This window comes from Vanrija albida, assembly GCF_041260175.1.
Source record: "Vanrija albida strain AlHP1 chromosome Unknown contig_6, whole genome shotgun sequence".
Classification (NCBI taxonomy): domain Eukaryota; kingdom Fungi; phylum Basidiomycota; class Tremellomycetes; order Trichosporonales; family Trichosporonaceae; genus Vanrija; species Vanrija albida.
In genome coordinates this window covers 1082610-1098319 of record NW_027191425.1, presented here as the reverse complement: position 1 = coordinate 1098319, position 15710 = coordinate 1082610, and the positions used below count along the sequence as shown (strand labels likewise).

The 15710-nt window shown below is 63.6% G+C and overlaps 6 protein-coding genes across 6 annotated transcripts; 2 read left to right on the top strand and 4 right to left on the bottom strand.

Moving 5' to 3' along the window:
* Window positions 1–677: 677 nt before the first annotated feature.
* Q8F55_007781 (uncharacterized protein) lies at window positions 678–3307 on the top strand (the record flags this gene model as incomplete). The annotated part of the gene is made up of 5 exons (XM_069356201.1): window positions 678–819; window positions 1075–2898; window positions 2939–3031; window positions 3067–3138; window positions 3189–3307. The coding sequence occupies 5 exons, from the start codon at window positions 678–680 to the stop codon at window positions 3305–3307; spliced, it is 2250 nt and encodes a 749-aa protein (XP_069206042.1).
* A 106-nt stretch (window positions 3308–3413) lies between these two features.
* On the bottom strand, window positions 3414–4539 carry AIM18 (Altered inheritance of mitochondria protein 18 mitochondrial; the record flags this gene model as incomplete). Its single annotated transcript, XM_069356200.1, has 4 exons — window positions 3414–3811; window positions 3894–4163; window positions 4223–4354; window positions 4389–4539. 4 exons carry the CDS (start codon window positions 4537–4539, stop codon window positions 3414–3416), a joined length of 951 nt encoding a protein of 316 aa, XP_069206041.1.
* A 363-nt stretch (window positions 4540–4902) lies between these two features.
* On the top strand, window positions 4903–6428 carry Q8F55_007779 (uncharacterized protein; the record flags this gene model as incomplete). Its single annotated transcript, XM_069356199.1, has 5 exons — window positions 4903–4959; window positions 5142–5464; window positions 5504–5738; window positions 5803–5928; window positions 5973–6428. The coding sequence occupies 5 exons, from the start codon at window positions 4903–4905 to the stop codon at window positions 6426–6428; spliced, it is 1197 nt and encodes a 398-aa protein (XP_069206040.1).
* A 301-nt stretch (window positions 6429–6729) lies between these two features.
* MAE1 (NAD-dependent malic enzyme, mitochondrial) lies at window positions 6730–8777 on the bottom strand (the record flags this gene model as incomplete). The annotated part of the gene is made up of 5 exons (XM_069356198.1): window positions 6730–7737; window positions 7775–7835; window positions 7882–8043; window positions 8081–8562; window positions 8616–8777. The coding sequence occupies 5 exons, from the start codon at window positions 8775–8777 to the stop codon at window positions 6730–6732; spliced, it is 1875 nt and encodes a 624-aa protein (XP_069206039.1).
* Window positions 8778–9946: 1169 nt separating this feature from the next.
* Window positions 9947–10972, bottom strand: Q8F55_007777 (uncharacterized protein; the record flags this gene model as incomplete). Its single annotated transcript, XM_069356197.1, has 6 exons — window positions 9947–10009; window positions 10045–10157; window positions 10190–10334; window positions 10368–10605; window positions 10760–10873; window positions 10917–10972. The coding sequence occupies 6 exons, from the start codon at window positions 10970–10972 to the stop codon at window positions 9947–9949; spliced, it is 729 nt and encodes a 242-aa protein (XP_069206038.1).
* Window positions 10973–11547: 575 nt separating this feature from the next.
* Q8F55_007776 (uncharacterized protein) lies at window positions 11548–15241 on the bottom strand (the record flags this gene model as incomplete). The annotated part of the gene is made up of 3 exons (XM_069356196.1): window positions 11548–12994; window positions 13039–14890; window positions 14941–15241. 3 exons carry the CDS (start codon window positions 15239–15241, stop codon window positions 11548–11550), a joined length of 3600 nt encoding a protein of 1199 aa, XP_069206037.1.
* Between the last annotated feature and the right edge of the window lie 469 nt (window positions 15242–15710).

The window sequence follows — 15710 nt, the reverse complement described above, 5'->3', positions numbered from 1 at the left end:
GGTGCTTGCTTTATCGAGCGAGCTGTTGCGTAGCTTGCTGGCTGATTGTCGAGTCGGTCGCGTTTCGGAACAAGAGAGCGAAATATAGTCACGTGATTTGAGTGTTAATTGAGTGGGCGGGCGGCGGCGGCGGCGGGCGAGCAAAGCCGCGTTGAAGGGAAATCAAGCCGAACCGACAGAACAAGGCGACAACGGGGAGCGACGAGAGGCGCGCGCGCACGCACGACACACTGGAGCAAGTGAGACAAGAGTGGGATGTACACACGCTAGACGGCGGCTGGCTAGCAGGCGGGCGGGCAACAAGGTCGACGATAATGCACTGCTGCTACTGCTTTCCGCTGCGCTGCGTGCCGTGCCAAGTCGTCGTCGTCGCGACGACCCAACAAACTACACGTTTCAGCTCATTAGGCGTCCTTCGTTGACCCGGCGTCGCCCGTTTGTTTCCCTTGCCTTGCCTTGTTCCCTACAACTCTTTCACATTCAACTCTCGTCTACACGCAGCGCATCGACCATCTCGCTTTACAACTATTACTACTACTACGACCACATCAACTCTTTAATCCGCGGCTGCATTCAACGGACAGGTTCCCAACGCGCGCGCCCCCCCTTCGCACCCCCCTCCCCTCCTCCCCCTCCCCCCGCGCTACGGGCCTCCGTCGACGCCAACTCTTTGCGACATGCCCGCTGCACCACCGCGTCGGGCCCACACCTACGATGCCTATCTCGCATCAGAGCCCCTCCCATCTGTAGACGAGTATGCGGATGGCAACGGTCTGGACGCGTCAAATGTCAACAGGAGTACAAGCATGCGTGACTTTGGTGAGTAGATGCCCCTCATCGATCCCCCATCTCGAGTGACTCGCCCCGAGCGCTCCATACCCCACACTTTGACAGGGTCGAGCCATGCGCATGGCGAGTGCATGAGCACGGCGCGCCTCGTTGCCCATGACACGGGGCGAGCGAGCGTGTGATGTTGATCACCAGCCTCATGGGTGCTCCAAGCGCCGCAGTTTCGTTTCTCGTCGTCGTCGTTTGCCCCTCCCCTCGTCAACCAACTCACACAACTGCACACAGCCGAACCACTCGCCCTTCCCGAGTTAGACTTGAGCGACAACCCCCTCCCTCCATCATATTCTGCAGCCATGGCATCGCCCATAGACGGACGAGGGGCTAGCGCCGCCCAGGCTCCTCATCACCCCCCGGCAGGTGGTCCTACTCCTCGCCCCACTCAAGCACCCTACGCCCCTGTCGACTATCAATCCCAGGTTGGGTACGACGGCATTGCTACTGGCCCCGACCCGAACCATCGCATGTCGGCGGACAGCGGCGCGAGCCACGGCATTCCCCCGCGCCGACCACACTCGGACGCCAACGACGTTGAAGCCGACTTTGCCAACCTCCGCCTGACTGGCGCGCCCCAGCATCCCCAAGGGCAGCAGCAGTTTCATGGCGGACAGCCTGGAGCACCAGCGGGTCACGGTGTCCAGAGGCAGCAGACGATGCCATCGTTCCCGTCGCCTTACGGCGGCATGGCTCCTCAGCTTCGGGGGCAGAGGTCTGTGACCGCCGGCCACCATCCCGCTCCTGGACATCAGGACCCCAGTGCGAGCGTGTACAGCCTTGACTCGGGGTTGGGCGCGTACGGCGCCGCGCCCAAGCCGGGGCCAGGCCGTGGCTACGGAGGGCCACCACCTGGGCCTCACCCACCTGGAGCTGGCTGGCCAAATCAGCCTTTCCCGAACGCTCCCCAACAGGAGTTTGTTGCCAACCCGTACTACAACGCTGCAAACGACTTTCTCGGGTTGCCTCCAGCTGGAGGCCCTCCTCCGGCGGGCCAGCAAATGGCCCACGGCCCACCCTCACGTCAAGCGAGCATGTCAAACCTGGCGCGGACCAACACGTCGCGGTCCAACATGTCGACCCTGTCACTATCCTCAATGGGGTCGATCCCGCCTCCGCCTCGAGTGACATCGCAGGCGGCCCAGCAGTCCGAGTCTGTCGGTGCCTCGTCTACCCGACGACGAGGCGCGGCGGCCGCGATCGACGTCAGCAAACCGCCATACACGCGCGAGTTTGTTGACGACTACCGCAACCGCATGAAGGTCGACCCAGACCCGGAAGCCCAGTTTGCGTTTGCAAAGTACCTAATCGAAGCTGCCAAGAAGATTGGTGACGAGATTGGACAGCACGACTCGCGCGCCGGTCGCAAGTACCGTGACTCGCTCCTGGCGGAAAGCTTGCGCAACATCAAAAAGCTGGCCGAGAGCAAAGACCCCTACGCCGACGCCCAGTTCTTCCTCGCGAACCTCTACGGTACAGGACAACTGGGACTCGCGGTGGACCACGAAAAGGCCTACTACCTCTATCTCATGGCGTCCAAGCTCAACCACCCTGCGGCGACGTACCGTGCTGCCGTGTGCTGTGAGCTCGGTGCAGGCACCAAACGTGACCCGGGTCGCTCCGTCTTGTTCTACCGCAAGGCGGCGGCGCTGGGCGACACTGCGGCCATGTACAAGCTGGCGCTCATCTTGCTAAACGGCATCATGAACCACCCGCGCAACCCCCGCGAGGCATTAGTGTGGCTCCGCCGCGCTGCCGCCCAGGCCGACGAGGACAACCCGCACGCGCTTCACGAGCTCGCCCTGTTGCACGAGCGACCAAACAATGGCACGAATGGCGTCATTCCGTTTGACCCCAACCTCTCTCGCGAGTACCTTACCCAGGCTGGCCAGCTGGGGTACCCTCCTGCCCAGTTCAAGCTCGGCTCGTGCCACGAGTTTGGCACGCTCGGCTTCCCCATCGACCCGCGCCGTAGTATCGCCTGGTACACACGTGCAGCAGAGAAGGGCGAAGCCGAGGCAGAGCTCGCCCTTAGTGGATGGTACCTTACTGGAAGCGGTAAGTGGCAAGATCTGTGATAGCGCTGACATTGTCGCAGAGGGTGTTCTGAAGCAATCTGACACGGAGGCATACCTTTGGGGTCGCAAGGCAGCAAACAAGGGCCTTGCCAAGGCCGAATACGCGGTGGGATGTAAGTGGCATGGTGCGGCTGGTGCTGACTCCCAGACTATACAGAAATTGGCATTGGTGTCAAGCAGGACATGGAGCTGGCCAAGCGGTGGTACATGCGCGCAGCGAGTGAGTAGAGTACCGCCTGCCCAACGACACCCCCGCTTACACACACCCAGGCCAGAACCACAAGCGAGCGATGCAGCGCCTGGCAGAGCTCAACAGCAACAAGAACGTAAAGGGCAAGGGTGCCCGACCTACGCGCAAAGAGGCAGAGTCCGAGTGCGTCATAATGTAAGGACTGGGGATGAAGGTGTCATAATATGTGGAAAGGTTTGCTTGTACAACATGCACAGCATTGATAGGGCTTTTGGCGAGTGGTGTGTGATGCGTTTAGAGTGAGGTCAGAGCTTTGCGCTGAGCTTTGGCACCGTCTTTTGCTTGAGCCAGTACTCGAAGCCGTGGGCCGAGTCGTCGCGGAGGGCGGGCGAGATGACGTCCTTGTTTGCAAAATACGCGAGCATCATGTTGTCGGCGACCCACTGGTTGTGGACAGTGCCGAGGACACGGCCGTCGTACTCGGCAAAGAGCTTGCCGTCAGCCGACCTGACGAGGAGGAGCTGTTTGCCCTTGGGGACCGAGCCGGCGGGGAACAGGCCCTTGAGCTGCTGGGTGGCGACCGAGAGCTTCTCGTCGTCCTCGGGGGTGAGCTCGCCGCGGGCGCGGGCGGCCTTCTGGCGCGCGAGCAGGGTGCGGGTGAGGCCGTCGCGGAGGTGGCCAAAGTCGGTGTTGCGGACGGGGACTGGCGGGGGTCAGTACGGCGCGGGAAAGCGCCACAGCGCCACGGCCACAGCTCGCGGAGCCAAGCCGCTGCTCCGGCTCACCGATACGGATGGCACACGCTGCTGGCGCAGCCAGCAGCGCGCCGACGAGCGCCTCGCTCTTGTCGCCCTGCAGCTCGGTGGCGGAGAAGTCGGCCCAGCCCGGCAGCCGGCCCAGGTGCTTGAGCGTGTAGTCGTCGACGTAGAAGCCTGCCGAGTAGACCTTCATGCGGAGAAAGGAGACGGTGCGGACGCCGACGCCGACGAGGGCGAGGGCGGGGGCGGCGGCCGGCTCGAGGGTGAGCGGGTGGGCGACGGAGGTCGCGGGGTCGACTGGGCGAGTGAGCGTCAGCGAGCGGGCCGCGGGCTACGTCCGCTGGCTCGGCACTCACCTCGGAACGCGTCGGGGTCGGCAAGCGCGGCGGTGACGCTCGGCGCAGCGTCAAGCTGCACGGCGTACCGCTCGCGCAGGGCCGCCTTCCAGCCCGAGACCGAGGCGCCGAGGTACGCCAGGCGCTCGGTATCTGCTGTCAGCTAGGTCCGGGAGCCAGAGCCCACCGGTGTACGACACGGCGCCGGCCGCGGCGAGGACGGCGAAGAGGGCGGTAAGGACCGAACGGCGGTGGGTGCGGGCGTAGGCGCGCGCGGCGGACGTGCGCGCGGCGCCCGCAGAGCGGAGGAGGAGGCCTAGTGAGTGTGTTGGGGGCATTGTGGTGTTGGCGGAGTGGACCGGGCTGGTGGAGGTGGTAGAGGCAACTTTGGCCCCAGGGCTAGGCGGGACGAGGGGCGGGACGACTGAATGATCGGCGCGGCGGCGGGCTGGGAGGGCGGCGGGCGGGCGGGCAGGCGCGCTACGAGCGAGATGGTTGCGCGGTGCGACTGTTACGGTTGCTGGTTGCACTCTGTCTCGTCTAGCGTCCAACTCAATTCAGTTGCATCTAGCTCACTCTAGCCCATTGCATTGCGCATCCACTCTGCTCGACGTCGACGTCGCAACGACAACCACTCCTCGGCCCACGCACACCCACCATCACCGGCCGGCGCAAACACGCGCACCACGACCACCCCCACCATGCCATCAACAATCGACTTTTCCTTGTCGTCAAAGTCGGCCAACATGAAGCGCAAGGTGAGCACCCCCTTCCCCCGGCGCCGCTAACCAACCCCCAGCAATCATCAGTACGTGTCAAGCAGCAACGAGAAGACGTGTCCCACCACAACCCCAACCCCAGCCACCACCATCAACTCCATCTCGCCCCGCAACATCCCCCACACCCACACCACCACGCGCGGCCACTGACCCCCGCCCAGTCGCTCCTCGCGGCGCTCGGAAAGCCGGGGCAGCGCGGGTACAACGCGCCGCCGAGCAGCTATGCCGCGCCCGCGGCGTCGTACACGCCCAGCATTGCCTCGAGCGACGAGTCGCACGAGACGTCAAACTTTTACCCAGAGAGCAGCACGCGCGGCGCGCGCTCAGTGAGCAACAGCACGACGGCGACCACGGCCGCGGCCAGCATCTACGGGCGCGCCGCGAGCGTCGGCGCCCCGCTCGCCATCCGCAGACCAGACGACGTGTATCGCCTCGTGCGCGAGCGCCTCGCCGCGTGGTCGTACCTCATGCAGTGGTACAACGGGTAGGATGAGACAGCGGGGGCAGGCGCTAACGGTGGCAGCGACGCGCCGTGGCTCAACACGGTCCACGTCGCGCGCTCGGCGCTCGAGGCGACCCTCGGGCCCAAGGTGCTCGACATGCGCGCGCGGCAAGAGTACGCGCTGGGCCTGTCCCTCGCCGCGCTGTTTGATATCACCGGCGCGAGCGACTTTCTGCGCGCCGTGTCCAAGCTGCTGGATGAGTGGGAGCAGTGGGCAGAGACGGCCGCGAGCAAGGGCGCGGTCGTGGGCCCGATTGTGAGTGGGCCTGCGTGGGGCGGCTGCGCTGCGACGACGGCGCCGGTAGCTAACAACCCGATAGAGAAACTTCTTCCGCCCACAACGCGCAAAGCCGCGCCCGTCGGTCGCGACCAACACGGCGACGGCCGAGGTCACCCTCGCGCCCGTCGACGCCCAGTCCGAGTCGTTCCTCGTCCTGGCCGTCATGGTGCGTGCCGCGTGCCTGCTGGCCCTTGTCGCTGACCCTCCCAGCCCTTCACGCCAGACTACTTCCAGGTCCACGCGTCGACGTGCTCCATCATCCGCGACGTGTACAAAAAGGTGCTGGGCATGCTGCTGCCGCCGTCGCGGGGCGCGCGCCCGGCCGACCCGAGCGGCGGCACGCTCCTGCACCCCTCGACGCTGATCCTCGCCACGGCCCTCGACGGCAGCCAGGTCGAGGTCGCGAGCGACGCGGCCATTGTCGGCGGCGAGCTGCCCCACGACCGCACGTTCACGGGCGAGGGGCAAAAGCTCGCCCCGTCCGTCGTCGACCTGCTCGTAAAGGTCGACGCTAGGCTCAAGAAGCACTACGCCGCGCTCCTCCGCGACGGCGACATGCTCGCCCGCAAGGTGCTCGACGAGGAGATGGAGCGCCTCACGGCCAGCCTGAACGGCGGCACGTCGTTGAGATTTACCCAGGTCGCGCCGCAGGTGGAGGCCAAGTAGGCGAGCGAGGACGAGGCGTGTACGAGACGGACCAGGCTACGACTAATCGACAGTACAGTACAAGATATTACACGTTATGCTTCAGTACTCTTCTAATGGATATGGTGTATGAGAGGGAGCAGTGCATCCACGACCCGCCAGATGCACAAATGCATAGATGCCCAGATAGAAAGCATAATAACGATACTAGTGGCCAGCCGGCCAACCCTTGAGCACACGGCTCTCTATAAAATAAGACCAAGAACGGCAGACGCAGCCTGCCGTCGTCACACCTCACAACACCCACCACCTCTCTCCCCGCTTAGTCGACGAGCTCGAGGGGACGGTACACAGGGTCCCACATCTGGCTCTTGATGTACTCCTCGAGCGAGACGTTGTGGTTGCCGTTGACAATGTCAATCGTCGTCTGGTCGGTCGCGTTGTTGTCGGCCACGGCCTGGCGACACACAGCGGCGGCGACGGTGACCGAGACGTTGCGGACCTCGGAAAGGTCGGGAAGGAGCGACGCTCCGGGGTCCTTGAGCGCGGGCGAGAGCTGGGCGAGCGAGTGGACGGCGGCCATGAGCATCGAAGGCGAGATTGTCCTCGAGCGGGCGAGGATGGCACCCAGCGACAGGGCAGGGTACACAAGCGCGTTGTTGGTCTGCGCAACAGTGTAGGTGCCACCGTTGGGGAGCGGGACGGGCGCAAAGGGCGAGCCAGTGGCGACGAGGGCACGGCCATCAGTCCAGGCGAGAGCGTCCTCGGGGTCGACCTCGCAGAGAGCGGTAGGGTTGGACATGGGGAAGATGATGGGGCGCTCGACGTACTTGGCCATCTCGCGGACAATGTCCTCGTTGAAGGCGCGCCTCGACGTCGAGGTGCCGATGAGGACGGTGGGCTTGACGTTCTTGATGACGTCCATGAGGTATGCGGCGTGCTGCTCGGGGTTCTCGAGCTCCCAGTTGGCAATCTCCTCATCGGGGCGGGCGTAGCCCTGCTGGCTGTGGCGGAGGTTGTTGCCCATCGACTCGACGAGCAGGCCGTTGCGGTCAACACACCAGAAGTGCTTGTTGGCCTCGTCTCTTGTCTTGCCGTCGAGGATCTCGAGACCGTCGCGGATCTGGTTGGCGATACCCATACCGGCCGAGCCGGCGCCGTAGATGACGATGCGCTGGTCGCCAAGCTTCTGGTTGGACACCTTGAGCGCGGCGAGGAGACCGGCCAGGGTGACGGCGCCAGTACCCTGGATGTCGTCGTTGAACATGGGGATCTTGTCCTTGTACTTCTCCATGAAGCGGTAGGCGTTGGTCATTCCAAAGTCCTCGAACTGGCGGGTCAGTTGGGGTGAACACAACGGGACCCACGTGAATGATAGCGTTGGGGAAGATGTCGCGGCAGTTGGCGATAAACTTGTCGACAAAGGCACTACACACGTTAGCCACAGCTCTGCCTTGCGTGCCACCCCACTCACTCGTAGTTCTTGCCCCTCAGGCGGGTGCGCTTCCAGCCCATGTACAGGGGGTCGGCAAACAGGGCGTGGTTGTCAGTACCGACGTCGAGGACGACGGGGAGGATACGGTTGGGGTTGATACCGGCACCGAGGGTGTAGAGGGCGGCCTTGGAGGTGGAGATGCTGCTTGGTTAGACGCCACACGCCGCACGCCACTCACGTAATGCCACCAACACCCTGGTCGCCGATACCGAGAATGGCCTCGGCGTCAGTCACAACAACAAGGTCAATGGCGTCCTTGCTGTCCTTGGAGTGGTACGCGACGTCGGCGGTACGGTTGACGTCCTGGAGGTGGGCCTCGAGCTGGGCGCGCATGCCCTCGTGGTTGGGGTACGAGATGAAGCAGCCGATGGGGCGGCGGAAGAGGTTGGAGTAGTTCTCGACGGCCTCGGCGGCACCGGGCGTGTAGAGCACGCCGAGGAGCTCCTTGAGGTGGTCCTGGAGGAGGCGGTAGAAGAGGACCTGGTTCTGGTCGCGGAGAGAGGCGAGGAACGCGTGCTTGAGGATGACGGAGGGCTGCTTGAGGAGCTGGTTGTAGGCGCGGAGGGCCTGCTTCTCGAGCGAGTGGACGTCATAGGGGAGGAAGCCCTCGAGGCCGAAGACAGCACGCTCCTCGCGGGTGAAGCCAGCGCCCTTGTTGAGCTGGGCGGGTTAGCTGGTGCTAGGTCGAGGTCTGGCCGCTGGGCCCAACGTACACGGGGAGTATTCAAGAGCGACGAGCCGCGGAGGTTGGTGCGGATGGGGACGAGGTTCTTGTTATCGGTGATGATTGTCCTCGAGGTGAGGCCGCGGCGCGAGGCGTGGACGGGGCAGGCGTTGAGCGCGGTGCGCACGTTGCGGCACGTGGGGCGGAGCATGGCTACGCTGCAGTGGGTGTTAGTTGCGCTGCTGATGCTGCTGGTGATGGCGGTGGCGATGTGCACGCCGAGATGGGGGAGAGTGCGAGGTACGATGAGATGACTGTGGTCTTGTCGACGTCTGTCCCCAAAAGCAAAGCGTCGCTGGAATGACTTTTGACTGGGCCACTTGAAAATAGCGCGCGGCGGCGGCAGTGGGCGGCGAGTTGCGGCACTGGCGCTCAATGTCGTCACGGCCGGCCTCGTCGGCGCCGTCAAGCCTCACCCATCACCCCACGAGCTCACGTCCCAGCCACTACTCACCAGTTGAACAGTCTGTCTAGATGAAGAAGAGGATGCATCATGTCATGACCACGCCTGTAAAATTCCTGCACACGACGCATGCACGCGTCGTGGTCGGGAGAAACCGAAACGAGTGGGCCATGATTTTTCGAATCTGCAGAGGGATGTTGTTCTGAAATTCGATAAACGCCGTGGTGGGGGAAGGTGTGCGGGATCCAGGCGGGCGAGCTGGCGGGCGGCGAGGGGATTAGGAACTCTGCTCGTACGTCTAATCGAGACAAGCAGTCACTAACCGGCGGCAAGGGAGCGACAGGTGCGACAGGTGCCTGCAGGCGGGTGGCTGCAGCTCGCCAGTCACCGCGCCGCGCCGCTCCCTGACATCGGTGAGTCTCGCATACGGGCCTCGCACCAGGGACGAGGCCGCGAGATTCGATAAAGCATGCTTGGGATGCCGCGAATGGACCAAAATGTGAGCGCAGCGTGGGGGTGCGACTCACTCCGGCGCGCAGCGCTGGCTGGCTGGCTGGAGGACGCGTCGCCAGACAAGCTACGACGACATTGGAGGCACGGGTGGCCCGATCGTCAGACAACAGCGTCGGACGTGTCCGAGGCGCCTGAGCGAGTAAGTGGACCAGGCCGTGCGCGTGCACGGCCACAAGCGCATCAGGCAGCGAGCGGCAAAGTGGCGCCACGGCGTCGGCCGAAGCAAGCCAGCAAGCAAGCCTGCCTGCCTGGCGTGTCGCAGTCGTACTGATCATGCTTGCATCTGACCCAACAACGACAATGGCACCTTCTTCCGCATGCAACCTGCGCTTCCTCGGCCTTCTTCCTCCCCAGCTTCCCCTCGACAACTCCCTCCCCCGACCACCCCCTCCCCCACTCCCCCGCTAGATAGTGTACCCCGCGTCCGCCATCAGAATGTGGCCCGTGACGAGCGACGACTCTTCCGACTGTACTGTCAGCCGCGCCTCACACCCCCACTCACAGCAAGGAACAGCGCAGCGTTCGCAATCTCGTGCGGCTCGCCCCAGCGGTTGAGCGCGGTGAGGTGGAGCACAGAGTCCATAAACGCCGTGCGGTCCGGCGGCGCCGTCATGCCTGTCGTCAGCTCGTTCCAACCCCCAGCCCACCCGTCCGGATCATGCTCGGCGCGATCGCGTTGACGCGGATGCCCTTCTCGCCATACTCCTTCGCAGCGATCTTGGTCAGGTGGCTAATCGCCGCCTTGGACACGCCGTACGCCGTCTTGGTCGGCAGGCCGTTGACGCCCGCGATCTGCAATCAGCACCGCCCCGGCGCCGCACCCACACTGCTGATGTTGATAATGTTCCCGCCGCGCTGCTCGGCCAGCAGCGCGCCGATGAGCACCTGCATGCCCTTCATCGGCGCCTTGAAGTTGATGTCGAACGTGCGGTCAAAGCCCTCGTCCGTCTGCTCGTGCAGCAGGGCGGTGTAGGTGATGCCCGCGGAGTTGACGAGGACGTCGGGGGTGGCGCCGAACGCTTTACGGCCGGTGTCGAGCGCGCGCGTCCAGACGTCGGCGTCGCTGGGCGAGCGAGCGAGCGTCAGCGAGCGTGCACTCACTCCATGGGTAGCAGCCCCGCCACCTCGGGCCGATCACGCCGAGGAGATGCGCCGAGGAGATAGCACCCCGCGCCAAGCCGGCCCAAGCCCGCCGGGCATGAGCCCAACCCACTCACGTCACGCTGGCCGCGAAGAACTCCACGCCGTCCGGGAAGCTGGCCCCGTCCTTGGGCGGCGCGAGGTCAATCGCGACCACCTTGGCGCCGTGCGCGGCGAACGTGTCGGTGATGCTGCGGCCGCTGGGCGTCAGTGCTTCCCTCGTCGCGCGCTCACATGCCGCTGCTCGCGCCGGTCACGATCGCGATCTTGCCTTCGAGGCGCGCTGGCATTGTGGGGCTGGGGGAGGGGGTGGGCGGGGGGGAGGGGGTACGAGATGGGCGGGGGTACGGGGTAGGTGCGTACGGGGTCCCCGTCTGCCCGGGGGGTTATGTACTGCGCGCCCCCCGCCGGCCTCGGATGGGCCCGTACCGCGCCCAGCACACCCGGGTCAGCCTCCCCCGCGGCCCGTGGATAATCAATCGGCTGGGCGGTTGTGCGGCTCGTGCTCGCCGATATGACGGCGCGTGTGGTGCCGTGATTTCGGCGAGGCACCACCTCCCAACGCTTGCCCGCCCGATTATGCGGCATGCCGCACTCGACTCATCACGCTCTGATGAGCTGCGCGCACTCGCACCACGCTCACGGCTCGCGCATCTCCTCCTCTTGCGTGCCCGCCCGCCACCTCCCCCCCAACCCCCCCCCCCCCCCCTCACCCCCCACCGCCGGATCTAACCGAAACACGGCCGGGATATCAACCCACCGGCCATGTCCGGCCCCCTCTCCCCAACTCGACGCCCAACCCAACCAACCCCCCCCTCCCCCCTCCCTCGTAATGCCAAAACATGCTCACATCTATGCTATACTACTACGTCACCGTCACGTTCAACCTAATACCCATGCACGCCATCTCCGCGCACAGATACCGGAACACGTACGGCACGGCAATCACGTCCATCTTGCTCCGTGTCGCCGCCGATGTCAACGCGCTCTTCGCCGCCACAGCCACCGCGCCGTTCTTGACCACGCCGTCGAGCGCACCAGGCTGCTCGGACCGCTCGCAGATGCGGCAGTAGTTTCTTGGCTTGCCGTCGTTGGGGCCCACAGTGTCGTCGAAGCCCAGCGAGATGAGCGAGCCGCATGACCGACACACGTTGGCGGTCGAGTAGTCGGAGCAGTTCATCAGGCGGTCTTGCAACAAGAATGATGTTCCGTGGGCGATAAGAGCGTCACGCTCCATCTCACCGAAACGGATACCACCCGCACGCTTACGACCCTTGACGGGCTGGCGCGTAAGCGGGTCGACCGGTCCGAGCGCACGGGCCTGGAACTTGTCGTTGACCATGTGACGCAGGCGCTGGTAGTAGACGACACCAATGTAGATGTCGGCCCGCAGCTCCTCGCCAGTGATACCAGAGTACATTGGCTCGTTGCCGTGGTAGTTGTAGCCGGCAGCCAGCAGCTGCTCGCCAAAGAAGTCCTGAGGGCGGTCCGCGTCCGAGAACTTGAACGGCGTCGCGTCCTGCGAGTTGCCATGGAGCGCACCGGCCTTGCCGGCGAGCGACTCGACGAACATTCCAATCGTCATACGAGAGGGGAAAGCGTGAGGGTTGATGATGACGTCGGGCTGCATGCCGCTCTCGGTGAACGGCATGTCGATGGCAGGGAACTTTTGCGAGCAGACACCCTTCTGTCCGTGACGCGACGAGAACTTGTCACCGATCGTGGGCGAACGCGGGATACGCAGCTTGATGTGGATCTTCTGCAGCTCCGAGTCGCCGCTGTCCGAGCCAAGAACACGGACCTCGTCAATGTAGGCCGTCTCGTCGCCCTTGTACTTGTGCACCTTGGTGCGACCAGTGACGTCGTCGACGTAGGAGCACAGCGGGTCTCCAGCCTTGACGCGGGTGCCGATACGAGGAAGACCGTCGTTGTCCAGGAACTCGCGCCACGAGTGGTCCTCCTTGACGTCGCGGCCAAGGGCAAAGTGGAGAGTAGGCGGGCCGCGGGCAGAGCGGTTGACGTCCTTGAGGTCGAAGATGTCCGACTTGTAGACGGTGCCGTAGCCGAACCCGCGCTCGTGGGCCGACTTGTTCAAGATCATTGCGTCTTCCATGTCGTAACCAGTGTACGAGATGACAGCGACGACCGCGTTCATGCCGTTGGGGAACGAGTCGAAGCCGTAGTGCCTGTGGAGCTTGGGGCGGACGATCGGGGTCTGGCCGCTCTGGAGACGGTACATCTTGTTGTCGGTACGACGGTTGAGGGCCGTAGACGGTGTTCCCATCGACTGCTTGCCCATCTGGCACTGGTACCTGGTATGTGTTAGCTCGGCCTCATGGCTAGCACCTCAACGTACATGTTTCGTGGCGACTGGTTAAAGTCCGAGAAGGGCGTGAGGTTGGCAATAACCGAGAGCATCGAGGTGGGGTCGAGCTCGACGTGGGTCGACACGCCCTTCTCAATCTCCTCTGGAGTGACCGAAATCTCCATGTAGACCTGCTCAAAGGTTCCAACGTGGTCCTCCTTGCCGTTGGCGAGGTAGGTGACAGGACGCATCATGCGCGAACGCGAGCCGAAGAGGTAGAGACCGGGGTACTGGCCTCCCTTGGTGACGGGGACGTAGCCGACCTCGAGGTCAAGCGGCACGCGGGCATCGCCCTCGGTCTTGAGCTTGCGCAGCAGCTCGGCCAGCTGCTTGGCCTTGGCCGGTGTAGCCCAGCCGATAACGCGACCGTCGAGCTGGATGACAACAAACTTGGCGCCGTCGATAGACGTGGCGAAGACCTGGGTCATGCCGTGGGCCGACAGAAGGGTGGGAATGCCAGTCGTGTCCAGGGTGGAGGTCACAATCTGGCAAGTGTGCGACAAGTGGTTGAGCAGACCACAGGGCGATCCGTCTGGCGTGTGGATCGGGCACAGGAAACCCCAGGACTCGGGGAGCAGCTTTCGGACGGCAGTCGTCTTGAGCTCGGCGAAGAAGGCACCACGATGGATACAGCGGAAGTGGGCGAGGTAACGGTAGTAATTGAGCTTCTCCGCCACAATGGTGAAACCACTCGTCTGCTGCAGGTCAAGGCCAGTGGGAGACACGAGGTTACCGGTAGCGAGGAAGTAGGACATCTTGGCACCAATGTCAAAGTTGACCTTTGCAAGCACCGATGGGAAGTACTTTGCACTGGTAAACTCCTTGGCGCGGTTCTGACGCAGGTCCTGCTGGATCTGAGCGCGGACAGCAAGGAGACACTCGTCGAAGCGCTCCTTGATGATCATGGCGTAGAGGAAACCGGGGAGCAGGACCTCGTGGTGCTGAGGAGAGTCTGGGTTGTCGGGGCACGACTGGCCAGCAACCATCGAGTAGAGCTTGCGGAGCATGAACAGCAGCATGCGGAACTTGTCGCGCGGATTGGGGAGGTGGACAAGGATGACCTTGTTGAGCAGGAAGGTGCCGACCTGGATGTTGGTCCAGTCATCGGGGCAGTTCATAACGACGCGGAACTTATCGCCCAGGTAGTCGAGGCACTGGGCGCCAGTGTTGAGCTCCCACGTCTTCTGGCCACGGAGCAGCAGCTCGACACGGTCGGTCAAGAACGTGTTGTCGTACTCGCCCTGGACGAGACCCTCGAAGATCTCCTTGTCGCTGGCGTCGACGAGCGCCTTGAGGATAAGCACAAGGGGGATCATGTACTCGACCTTGCGCCAGGCGAAACGGATCGTGGCGCCACCGTTGGAGAGGTAGTGGAGCGTGTTGGTGCACGCCGACTGGTCGGGGCGGACGCAGCGGATCTGACAGCCGTACGGGGTGTAGCTGACACCGCGCTTGGCGAACGACGGACGGTTCAGGTTGATGGGGTGGTGACGGCGGGGGAGAATGAGGTAGCGGACAATCTTCTCGTTACCGTTGACGATGAAGTAGCCGCCCCACGAGGACGACTCCTCACCGTGGCGGACGAGCTCGGCGGCAGACATGCCGCGGATGTTGCAGCGAGCCGACTTGACCATGACGGGGAGGAGACCACACTCGCGAACCTCCTCGTACTCGCGCGTCGTGCCCTCGTTCGTCGTCACCTTCCACTTGATGGTGACGGTAAGCCTCGAGCGGTAGGTGACGAGGCGCTCGCGTGCCTCGGTGGGGAAGATGCGGCGCTCGACCGCGAGCTTGTCACGGTCCGAGACAAGCGGCTTGCCAAGAGCGACCTGGGCTATCCTGTCTTGGGACTTTGTCAGCCCCGTCCGCAGCGCCCATCACACCACCACCCACAGGTAATTTTGTTGCCGTACGGCATGCCCTCGGAGGGCTTGCCGTCAAAGACGACCTTCTCGCCAATGTCATTGACGCCGAGCTGGAGGAGACCCTCGGTTCCATCGTCTCCGCCCTCGGTGAGGGCATCGAACGACTGGATGGCGGGGCGGACGAGCTCCTCGAGACTCTCGAAATCGGGGCCCTCGTTGGACGGGTGTCGGAACTGGCGCTCGCGGGTAAGCGTCCCGAACGACGTGTTGTCCGGGTGCTTTGAGCTGGTCGCCTTGGAGGGCGAGAGGGGATCGAAGTTTGCGACCATGGCGTGCAAGCACCGTCGGTGTTGGGTTCGAGGTGCAGGACGGGTTGCAGATGCAAGATTTGGACGGGCTCGCTGACCGATGGAGGCTTCGAAGGATTGACGCAAATGCGCGGAAATTTAAAAGGGAGGCTTGGTTAAGCGCCCTTGCCTCCACTTTTAAGGCACGCCACCGCTGGGTGACGTCCCCTGCCACTTTGACCACAACAAGTGCCACCCTCACTGTGTGGGCACGATCTCTCTCAAGCACAGACTCCATCCACGCGAAGGCGACAGCTCTTTGAACGATTGCAATGGATGTGTAAGTGGTAAATCTGAAATCTAATGGTTCCGTTAAGCTTCATATTCTGCTCTCGGCATGTTTGAGAGCTAAGAGGCGATCGCATGTCCTTGCTGATCGGAATTCGCCGTATTGTGAGCAATGGGGAGCGACTTACTGGGGATGTGGGGTGCGGCTTTCAGGTGCTGGTCT